The sequence below is a fragment of the Haematobia irritans genome, chromosome 5, assembly GCF_050003625.1.
Source record: "Haematobia irritans isolate KBUSLIRL chromosome 5, ASM5000362v1, whole genome shotgun sequence".
Taxonomy (NCBI): Eukaryota; Metazoa; Arthropoda; class Insecta; order Diptera; family Muscidae; genus Haematobia; species Haematobia irritans.
Genome location: NC_134401.1, coordinates 164,331,487 through 164,343,794, shown reverse-complemented (window position 1 = coordinate 164,343,794; position 12,308 = coordinate 164,331,487). Strand labels below are relative to the sequence as shown.

The window sequence follows — 12,308 nt, the reverse complement described above, 5'->3', positions numbered from 1 at the left end:
TATGTTATTTCTATAGAAAATGTTGTCAATATTCTATTTCTATAGAAAATTTTGCCAACGTTTTATTTCTAGAGGAAATTTTCGTAAAAAATTATATCCATACAAAATTTTGTCAAAATTTTATTTCTATAGAAAATTTTGTCAACATTTTATTTCTATAGGAAATTTTATCAAAATTTTATTTCTATAGAAACTTTTGTCAAAATTTTATTTCTATAGAAAATTTTGTCATAATTTTATTTCTATAGAAAATTTTATAAAAAAAAAAATATTTCAATTGAAAATTTTGTCAAAATTTTATTTCTATAGAAAATTTTTTCAAAATTTTATTTCTCTAGAAATTTTTTCAAAATTTTATTTCTATAGGAAATTTTATCAAAATTTTATTTCTATAGGAAATTTTATCAAAATTGTATTTCAATAGAAAATTTTATTAAAATTTTATTTCTATAGAAACTTTTGTCAAAATTTTATTTCTATAGAAACTTTTGTCAAAATTGTATTTCTATAGGAAATTTTATCAAAATTTTATTTCTATAGAAAACTTTATTTCTATAGAAAATGTTGTCAAAATTCTATTTCTATAGGAAATTTTATCAAAATGTTATTTCTATAGAAAACTTTGTCAAAATTTTATTTCTATAGAAATTTTTTTTAAAATTTTATTTCTATAGAAATTTTTTCAAAATTTTATTTCTATAGGAAATTTTATCAAAATTTTATTTCTATAGGAAATTTTATCAAAATTGTATTTCAATAGAAAATTTTATTTCTATAGGAAATTTTATGAAAATTTTATTTCTATAGAAACTTTTATCAACATTTTATTTCTATAGAAACTTTTGTCAAGATTTTATTTCTATAGAAATTTTGTCATAGTTCTATTTCTATAGAAAATTTTATCAAAAAAAAAACATATTTCAAAAGAAAATTTTGTCAAAAAAAGTATATCTATAGAAAATTTTGTCAAAATTTTATTTCTATAGAAAATTTTGTCAATTTTTTTCAATTTCAATTTTTTGAATTCGTCTTTATTAGTCTTCATTTCTCATTATAATTACAATGATTGGATGAGATTTTATCTTTTAGATATTGCTACAAATAAGATTATTCATCAGAGATATTAACAATATGTTTCAATCTATATTTATCTATATATTTTTAAAGGGAAAATTAGGATAAAACCTTTATATACATTATCATAATCAGTTCAAATATTTTGGAATATGTATGACTATACAGGGATATTGCGGGAATAGCCACGATAAACATACGACTTCCAATTTGATAATTCTAATGATTGAAGTATTAATAAAAGTCTTATTCGCAGCAAGACCTTATCAGCGGATAAGGAGAATATTTTGCTTTGTTCATGTAATTTTATTTTTATAGAAAATTTTGTAAAAATTTTATTTCTATAGAAAATTTTATCAAAATTTTATTTATATAGAAAATGTTGTCATTATTTCTATAGACAATTTTATTTCTAGAGAAAATTTTCTTAAAAATTTATTTCCATAGAAAATTTTGTCAAAAATTCATTTCTATAGACAATTTTGTCAAAATTTTATTTCTTTAGAATATTTTGCCAAAATTTTATTTCTATAGAAAATTTTGTCAACATTTTATTTCTATATAAATTTTTGGCAAAGTTTTATTTCTAGAGAAAATTTTCTTAAAATATTATATCCATACAAAATTTTGTCAAAATTTTATTTCTATAGACAATTTTGTCAACATTTTATTTCTATAGAAAATTTTGTCAAAATTTTATTTCTATAGGAAATTTTATCAAAAGTGTATTTCAATAGAAAATTTTGTCAAAATTTTATTTCTATAAGAAATGTTATCAAAATTTTATTTCTATACGAAATTTTATCAAAATTTTATTTCTATAGAAAATTTTGTCAAAATTTTATTTCTATAGAAATTTTGTTTTCTATAGAAATTTTATCAAAAAAAAAATATTTCAATAGAAAATTTTGTCATAATTTTATTTCTATAGAAAATTTTGTCATTATTTCTAAAGAAAATTTTTTCAAAATTTTATTTCTATAGAAAATTTTGTCAAGATTTTATTTCTGTAGGAAATTTTATCAAAATTTTATTTCTATAGGAAATTTTATCAAAATTTTATTTCTATAGAAAATTTTGTCAAAATTGTATTTCTATAGAAATTTTGTCAAAATTTTATTTCTATAGGAAATTTTATCAAAATTTTATTTCTATAGAAAATTTTTTCATAATTGTATTTCTATAGAAAATTTTATCAAAACAAAAAAAATAGAAAATTTTGTTATTATTTCTATAGAAAATTTTTTCAAAATTTTATTTCTATAGAAAATTTGGTCAACATTTGGTCAACATTTCTTAAAAAATTATTTCCATAGAAAATTTTGTTAGAATTTTATTTCTATTTTGAATATTTACCAAAATTTTATTTCTATAGAAAATTTTGTCAAAATATTATTTCAATAGAAAATATTACCAAATTTTATTTCTATAGAAAATTAATGTTCCTCTTAATCGGAGTGGTACATTTCGTAATATCTATCAAAACATCAAGAATTCTACCAATCTTCCAAACAGTTTTGGTATTGGTATTATTAAGAGTCCATTATCAACACCAAAGTCTACTAATTGCTATGCTAAATCGTTTGTATTTCCTTGATTTTACAAATAATTTAATATTGATCGATTTTAAGATTTATAAAAGTCTGATTGAAAAAAATATTTTTAATTGAACCTATTAAAAATTAAATTCGATTTTCGTTTAATTGAATTACCCTGTAATTCTCTTTGTTTGCATACACTGGTAGTGATTCTTTAATTGATATCGAGAGAAAGAGATTAGGTATTAAAAGAGAATAGAGGATATTATTGATAACAGTGTATAACTTGCAGTACGGCTTACATTCTCTGTTGGGAATTTCAAAAGTAACTGCTGTCATGGACAAAGAAATTTACAGCCTGTTTCTGTATGTCGAACGAGCTCTATCGATCGACCAAAATGGATAAAAACAGCTGATTTTTGGTTAAAAATTCAGCTGTTTGTTTCCATTTCAGTCGATCGATAGAACTCGATCGACATACTGAAACAGGCTGTTAGAGACGTATCATTTAAAATAACAGTGCAATTGATTGTCTACAGTGTTTCTTTTAGAACCTCTAATTGATATCCTGAGAAAGAGAATTGAGATAAAAGAGAATATTGCTTTTGCATGTAGCAATAAGAGTGATGTGTTTTGTCTGCAGTGTTTCCCTTAGGATCACTAATTGAGGTCCAGAGAAAGAGAATAGTATTAAATAAAGAAAAGAGAATTTTCCTTTCGCATGTAACATTAACAGTAATTTTTGGTCTACAGTATTTTGATTAGGATCACTTATTGAGGTCCAGAGTAATGTGTTTTTTTGTCTACAGTGTCTCTAATTGAGATCCATATAAAGAGAATAGGTAATAATAGAGAATATTCCTTTTGCATGTAGCATTAACAGTGATCTAACTCCTTGGGAGTTAATCAAATCATTTCAGCATTTTGATATTTTTATAAAATTAATAAAAATCATAATAATGTTTCAAACATATTTTAAATAATAATAATTAAAAAAATTATATAAGGCCCATTTTTAAAAAGGCCTTTTTCATTTATTCTATTCTTATGTAAATACGAATTTCCCTTATCATCACAAGAAAGGAGAAAAACAATTTGCTTCTATGTTAGTTTTTTTATTGGTAGTTTCCAAAAATTATTTAAAGATATGCTGAAGTCAATATAGAATTGGGAAGGTGATATGATTGTGGAAGTACTTACTTGCGTGCTAAGCGTTTCCTTATGCCGGCCAGCATAGTTGCAAATGTCTTGGACAAAATTGACTTTGTCTTATTGTCCTGGGGTTCTACGTTGATGCTAGAGGTCCACGAAGTGACCTAATGTTGTGTGGATTCAGATTCAGGTTGAAAATTGTTTGGCTAGCTGGTGGCTGGCTATATTTTATTGTCACAATTTCTATGGGTCACTGAGTCAGTCACTAACAAATGACAAAGTTTTGGGCTGTTGATGTTCTCTGATGATACCGGAAACGGAAACTTTTTGCAAAAAGTTTCTCTCGTAAAACTTAATGGGCAATAGCAATTTACAGAGGGGCGAAGCCAGACACACACACATACAAATGATATTGTTAGTAGCTGGGATTTAGATACCTTTTTGGTTGATTTTTTTTTTACTTTTCCTCTTAAGTCTTTGGCCTTTGATGCCCCCTTTTTTATTTAAAGTTGACAAATTTTCTTCTCCTTGTGAAAGGAATATGAATATTCTCCACAAAATTGGCTCTTTAGAGTTTCTTTATCTTGCTCCTCCTGGTGATAATGCTGATGGTACTGATGCTGTTGCTGATTTTGTTTCAACAAAAGCCACATTTTTGTGACAGGCCCCCTAGAGAAAATTGAATTTTGCTTTGTGGCCTAGTTGGGAATTTTTACTGTTTTTGCTTTGGCAGATGAGTTGAGGACGTAGGAGGAAATTTGATATACTTGGCAAGTGAGGCAGGCGGCGTAGTAAATGTGGCTTAGGGACTCAAAATTTTTATATGCACCAAGTGGTTTTTAGAACTTTCTTGTCGTTAAGAATTATGATTATTTTGTTTTTTTTTATTATTAAAGTAAGTGAATAAAATTTCCAGGCACTTGGTTTGGTTCTTCATTTGTTCACACTAATTTTTGGGATTTTTTCAAAAAATTATTGCTTTTGGTTTCTTGATGGTATTTTTCATAAGAATCAGAGGGCTCCTAAAAGCATTTTCCTTAGACCAATAAATCTTTTTTGGATTCTGTGGTTGGTCTTATGATTTGTTTTATAGTTAAAATTTCCATAATTTTCCTAAGGCTTAGTTTGCCAAATAGAGAAGATAGCCAGCCATAGCAAATCAAAAAAAAATCAAACCAATTTTTTTTTGTAATTTATTTCAATTTAAAGCAGTTGACAGTTTTTATTCCTCTGATGGTGATGACAAGCCTTTTAAAATAGCTCCCTGAGACTGGTGGTATTGAAAAAAAAAAATTCCCAGAATATCACCAGATGTTGTCAGTCTGCTGCTGCTAATGCTGTCTGGTGGCAGTGGGGTAGGTCATCATATAAATCTGTAAATAAAAGCGAAAATTTGAAATATGAGAACACACAATGATACAAATCAAAATTAAAAAGGAAATAAATGCCAACCCAAAACAAAAAAGAAATCAAATGGGATCGTTTGTATTGCTTAAGTACATCTTTGTGTGGTGGTTCCAAAATCAATGAAGTGTTGAAAGAAATATTTCTTAACACCATCATCAATATTTCGGCATTACGAAATTGTGGGAATTATTTCTTTTTTTGCTTTATTGTATTTTAAAATGATCCACGAGGGCCTAAGATATTCCATGATTACCCTTTTAAATGGGCCACTAAAAATTAATGTGTGTGAAAATGATTTAGAGGAGGGGAACTTGAAGAAAAATTCCCAAATATTATAAATTAATTTTTTTTTGGAAATTATAGAGGCCGTTTTTTTACTAACATCCACAATAGAATGAAGTGAATCAGTTTATCTTTTGATTTCTAACACTTTGTAATATTGATTTGCGATTAAATAATTTAAGCGAAATTCTAGGATGACCTATATATGAGCGAAATTCTAGGACGACCTAATTATGTCCGTCCTTCTGTATGTCTTTTGTAATCCCATTACAGAGATATTATTCTCAAATTTGGTACTGAAAATATCTCGAATTCTGGCAATGAACTTGATGAAATCAGATTTAAATTCTACTCATTGTGCCTTAAAATTTGGTATACGGGTGTATACTGTCCCCCTCTATATTTTGTGCACAATGGTCGCTTTTGTATTTTAACTGTTTACTCTTTTTAAAGGTAACTTTATTTTTTTTTGTGAAGTACTTTACAGAGCTCTGTTAACGTTAAGACAATGTTAACATAAATTTTAAAGTTATTCATTAATTTCACGGACATAATATGTCTGTCCTTCTGTCTGTCTATTGTAATCACTTTACAGGGATATTGTTCTCAAATTTGGTACTGATTTATTTTCGGTAAGAAGAAATAAAATTATCACAAAAATTTCTATAGGAATAAAATTTTGTCAACATTTTTAATAGGAATAAAAATTTTCACAAAATTTTTTATAGGAAAAAAAATTTCACAAAATTTTCTATAAAAATAAAAATTTTACAAAAATTTCTATAGGAATAACATTTTCACAAAAAATTCTATGGGAAAACAGTCACAAAAATTCCTATAGGAATACAAATTTTCACAAAATTTTCTATAGGAATAAAATTTTACCAAAATTTTCTATAGGACTAAAATTTTACCAAAATTTTCTATAGCAATAAAATGTTGACACAATTTTGTATAGGAATAAAATTTTACCAAAATTTTTTATAAGAATAAAATTTTGGCAACATTTTTTATAGGAATAAAATTTTGCCAACATTTTTTATAGGAATAAACATTTTCACAAAGTTTTCTAAAGAAATAAAAATTTCATAAAAATTTCTATGCGAATAAAAATTTTCACAAAAATTTCTATAGGAATAAAATTTTGCCAACATTTTTTATAGGAATAAAAATTTTCACAAAATTTTCTATATCAATAAAATTTTCTATAGAAATAAAAATTTTACAAAAATTTTTATAGGAATAACATTTTCCCAAAAATTTTGTATGAGAATAAAAATTTTCACAAAAATTTCTATAGGAATAAAATTTTCACAAAATTTTCTATAGAAATAAAATTTCCACAAAATTTTCTATAGGAATAAAATTTTCACAAAATTTTCTATAAAAATGAAATTTTCACAAACATTTCTATAGGAACAAAATTTTACCAAAATTTTCACAAAAATTTCTTTAGGAATAAAATTTTGCTAACATTTTTTATAGGAATAAAAATTTTCACAAAAGTTTCTATAGGAATAAAATTTTCACAAAATTTTCTAAGGAATTAAATTTTCACAAAATTTTCTATAAAAATAAAATTTTCACAAAAATTTCTATAGGAATAAAATTTTACCAAAATTGTTTATAGGAATAAAATTTTGACAAAATTTTTCCAATATGTTTTATAGGAATAAACATTTTCACAAAATTTCCTATTTCCTATATAAATAAAAATTTCACAAAAATGTTTATGCGAATAAAAATTTTCACAAAATTTTCTATAGAAATAAAATTTTGACAAAATTTTCTCTAGAAATAAAAATTTCACAAAATTTTCTATAGGAATAAAATTTTCACAAAATTTTCTATAGGAATAAAATTTTGCCAACATTTTTTATAGGAATAAAAATTTTCTATAGCAATAAAATTTGTTATAGGAATAAAAAGTTTCACAAAATTTTCTATAGAAATAAAATTTTCACAAAAATATCTATAGGAATAAAATTTTCACAAAATTTTCTATAGAAATAAATTTTTGACAAAATTTTCTGTAGAAATAAAAATTTCACAAAATTTTCTATAGAAAAAAAAAATTCACAAAAACTTTTATGTGAATAAAAATTTTCACAAAATTGTCTATAGAAATAAAATTTTGACAAAATTTTCTGTAGAAATAAAAATTTTACAAAATTTTCTATAGCAAAAAAAAAAAATTCACAAAAATTTTTATAGGAATAAAATTTTGCCAACATTTTTTATAGGAATAAAAATTTTCTATAGCAATAAAATTTTTTATAGGAATAAAAAGTTTCACAAAATTTTCTATAGAAATAAAAACTTCACAAAAATTTCTATAGGAATAATATTTTCCCAAAAATTTTATATGGGAATAAAAATGTTCACAAAAATTTCTATAGGAATAAAATGTTCACAAAATTTTCTATAGGACTAAAATTTTTACAAAATTTTCTATAGGAATACAATTTTCACAAAATTTTCTATAAAAATAAAATTTTTACAAAAATTTTCACAAAAATTTCTATAGGAATAAAATTTTCACAAAACTTTCTATAGGAATAAAATTTTACCAAAATTGTTTATAGGAATAAAATTTTGCCAACATTTTTTATAGGAATAAAATTTTCACAAAAATTTCTATGCGAGTAAAAATGTTCACAAAAATTTCTATAGGAATAAAATTTTGCCAACATTTTTTATAGGACTAAACATTTTCACAAAGTTTTCTATAGAAATAAAAATTTCACAAAAATTTTTATGCAAACAAAAATTTTCAAAAAAATTTTATAGGAATAAAATTTTTCCAACATTTTTTATAGGAATAAAATTTTTCCAACATTTTTTATAGGAATAAAAATTTTCACAAAATTTTCTATAGGAATAGGAATAAAATTTCTATAGGAATAAAATTTTACCAAAATTGTTTATAGGAATAAAATTTTGCCAACATTTTTTATAGGAATAAAATTTTGCCAATATGTATTATAGGAATAATTTTTTTTTTCAAAATTTTCTATAGAAATAAAATTTTGACAAAATTTTCTGTAGAAATAAAAATTTCACAAAATTTTCTATAGAAATAAAAATTTTACAAAAATTTTTATGCGAATAAAAATTTTCACAAAAATTTCTATAGGAATAAAATTTTGTCAACATTTTTGATAGGATTACAAATTTTCATAAAATTTTCTATAGAAATAAAAATTTCACAAAATTTTTATGCGAATAAAAATTTTCACAAAATTTTCTATAGAAATAAAAATTTCACAAAAATTTCTATAGGAATAATATTTTCCCAAAAATTTTATATGGGAATAAAAATTTTCACAAAAATTTCTATAGGAATAAAATTTTTTAAAAATTTTCTATAGGAATAAAATTTTCACAAAAATTTCTATAGGAATAAAATTTTCTAAGGAATTAAATTTTCACAAAATTTTCTATAAAAATAAAATTTTCACAAAAATTTCTATAGGAATAAAATTTTACCAAAATTGTTTATAGGAATAAAATATTGACAAAATTTTTCCAATATGTTTTATAGGAATAAACATTTTCACAAAATTTCCTATAGAAATAAAAATTTCACAAACATTTTTATGCGAATAAAAATTTTCACAAAATTTTCTATAGAAATAAAATTTTGACAAAATTTTCTGTAGAAATAAAAGTTTCACAAAATTTTCTATAGGAATAAAATTTTCACAAAATTTTCTATAGAAATAAAATTTTGCCAACATTTTTTATAGGACTAAACATTTTCACAAAATTTTCTATAGAAAAAAAATTTCACAAAAATTTTTATGCGAATAAAAATTTTAAAAAAAAATTTTATAGGAATAAAATTTTGCCAACATTTTTTATAGGAATAAAAATTTTCTATAGCAATAAAATTTTTTATAGGAATAAAAAGCTTCACAAAATTTTCTATAGAAATAAAAACTTCACAAAAATTTCTATAGGAATAATATTTTCCCAAAAATTTTATATGGGAATAAAAATTTTCACAAAAATTTCTATAGGAATAAAATGTTCACAAAATTTTCTATAGGACTAAAATTTTTACAAAATTTTCTATAGGAATAAAATTTTCACAAAATTTTCTATGGGAATAAAAATTTTCACAAAAATTTCTATAGGAATAAAATTTTACCAACATTTTTTATAGGAATAAAATTTTGCCAATATGTTTTATAGGAATAAAAATTTTCGAAAAATTTTCTATAGAAATAAAATTTTGACAAAATTTTCTGTAGAAATAAAAATTTCACAACATTTTCTATAGGAATAAAATTTTCACAAAAATTTCTATGGGAATAAAAATTTTCACAAACATTTCTATAGGAATAAAATTTTCTATAGGAATACAATTTTCACAAAAAATTCTACAGGTATAAAATTTGTACAAAATTTTCTATAGAAATAAAATTTTGGCAAAATTTTTAAAATACAATTTTTTGATTTGTAGTTTTTTCGTTTGGTAAAATGTTCTCTAATTTTTGTGTAGATTGTTTGTGGTTCGAGTGACAACCGCGTCTACTACTACCATTTTTCTTTGTGGATCTATACGAACACCAGATTTAAAATTTTTTTTAGCTTCTTCTCACATTTTCGGACAATTGAATATTGAACTCTTTACGAATAATATTATTTCAAAAAATAATAAAATCTTTCTTTATTTTGATTTACCTTCTATTTCTTTTAACCCATAAAAAATCACTTGAATAGAAACTTAAACAATTCTCAAAAATTTTCCAAACAACAAATGACAAGTAATCTTAAGTGTTTTCTCCCATTGCAATAATTAGCCTTACAAGAAGTTCCACATTTGAGGGCGAATGAACAATGTTATCTCTACCCCAGAAACAGTAGCAGCACCAACACCAGATGGGTTTGGTTATCAAGAACACTTCACTTTTCACTCAGATAAAAAAATTAATTATACTTTTCGGCCATTTGTTGGTACCATAATGGATATTTTGTAAAATAAAATAAATGTCGTAACTGGAAAAATTGGAAAATTAAGTGCATATGGTATTTTTTGGTATATTTGGTAATATTTCATTTTTTCTCACACTTTCCACGTCTGGCAATTATTAAAAATACATTTTGTTGCATAATTTCTTTAAACGAGTAATACAGTTTGAATATAATTGGAAAAGTGAGAAATGAAAAATTATGCAAATATCAGGACTGTTAATTTAACATGCGATGTTAATCCACCATGTTCCGATATTCGGTGTCGCAAATAAAAATTGAGATAATATCGGACTTAAATTCAATTTGTATTTGAACTTCTTCTCAAATTGAAATATGTTGCCAAAATTTAAATTTGTATGTTTTAGGGTTAGAAAACATCGATAATTTGCGATTTGTGATTCCGAATATCGAAACAATACATTACATGGAATATTCTGTTATTATTGAATTAAGATAATCTGCTTTAAATGATACTAATATTGTTCTCTATACGCAATGGGTTGTCTCACTAACATAGTGATAAATTTGTGTATCGCATTCTCATTCTCACATTGAGAGATATATATCTTTTTGTGTTTACATAAGTTAATATGATCTATGTTAAATGTTACTAACATTATTCTCTATACTCTATCGGTTATCTCACTAACACAATGATAACTTTGTATATCACAATATCATTCTCACGTTGGGAGATATCTCTATTTATGTTAACATAAGTTAAGATGATAGTAACATGACATGATCTTACATGTTACTATTATTGCTCTCTCTCTCATTGATTATCTCACTAACATAATGATAACTGTGTGCATCTCTAAATAACTTTCATATGGAGAAATATCAACGGTTGCCACAATTGGTAGAATTATACCAATAATATTAGATTTTTAATATTTGGTAGATTGGTAGAATTCTTGATGTTTTGGTAGATTTTACAAAATATACCTCCTCAACTAAGCGATACTTCACCAATTTCCTATAGGAAGAGAATTTTTATAAAATATTCTATAGAAATAAAATGTTGAAAAATTTTCTATAGAAATACAATTTTGACAAAATTTTCTATAGAAATAAAATTTTGGCAAAATTTTCTATAGAAATAAAAGTTTCGCAAAATTTTCTATAGAAATAAAATTTTGACAACATTTTCTATATTTTGGCAAAATTTGTCATTTTTATTGACAACCGAGTCACTTATTTTTACACACTATTGAAATAGAGACCTTGTATTCAATTAAGATCAGAGCAAATGAGCAATGCATCATCAGTCATTCCATAAAAATAGTACCATTCAATGATGCGAACACTCACCGTACTAACGAATTAAAAAAAAAGAACACAAAAAAATTAAATGAACAAAAATATGCACAAAAAGTGAATTAGTGATGAACGCACAACATGCGAATAAACCATGTGCAGAAAAACTTGTCCTACTTTGTGAAAGCCTCTTCGCCATAGCTGTTGCCGTTGCTACTGCTGCTGCTGCTCCTCATAAATATGCATTAAAGACCATAGAGAAATATCATCCATCCAAACAAACTGAAAAACGAAAGAAACATGAAATGGCAGTTCCGAAAAAATGGCAGCGAAAGCATTAATTAAACCAAACAGTCATCCTATATTTCAAGGAGAGGGGCGAGGGTGTGACCATGTCCAAGAAGAAATGCAGCCAACATTGGATTAATTTTTTTTTTTGTTTTTGATTTTTAATGAGAAGGATGTGTCGATAGATGTGGTAGACAGAGAGAAAAAAATTGTGGTTACATTAAGGATTTACTGAGAAAAATTTCTGATTTAATGGAAAATGAATTTTTTCATAATAATTATGGCATGATTCATGAATTTTACTAAGTGAATTTCATAAAAATTTTT

The 12,308-nt window shown here is 23.8% G+C and overlaps 1 protein-coding gene across 5 annotated transcripts in view; it reads right to left on the bottom strand.

The window, feature by feature from the left end:
* The window catches only part of LOC142239297 (uncharacterized), a 351,852-nt gene that overhangs the window by 207,131 nt on the left and 132,413 nt on the right, over positions 1-12,308 (bottom strand). For all 5 annotated transcript variants that reach the window (XM_075311082.1, XM_075311083.1, XM_075311084.1 and 2 more), the window contains exon 5: positions 3,813-5,137. In XM_075311082.1, coding sequence (XP_075167197.1) covers positions 3,813-3,847 — 35 coding nt within the window. In that variant the 5' untranslated portion in view covers positions 3,848-5,137. The remainder of the gene's footprint in view (positions 1-3,812; positions 5,138-12,308) is intronic.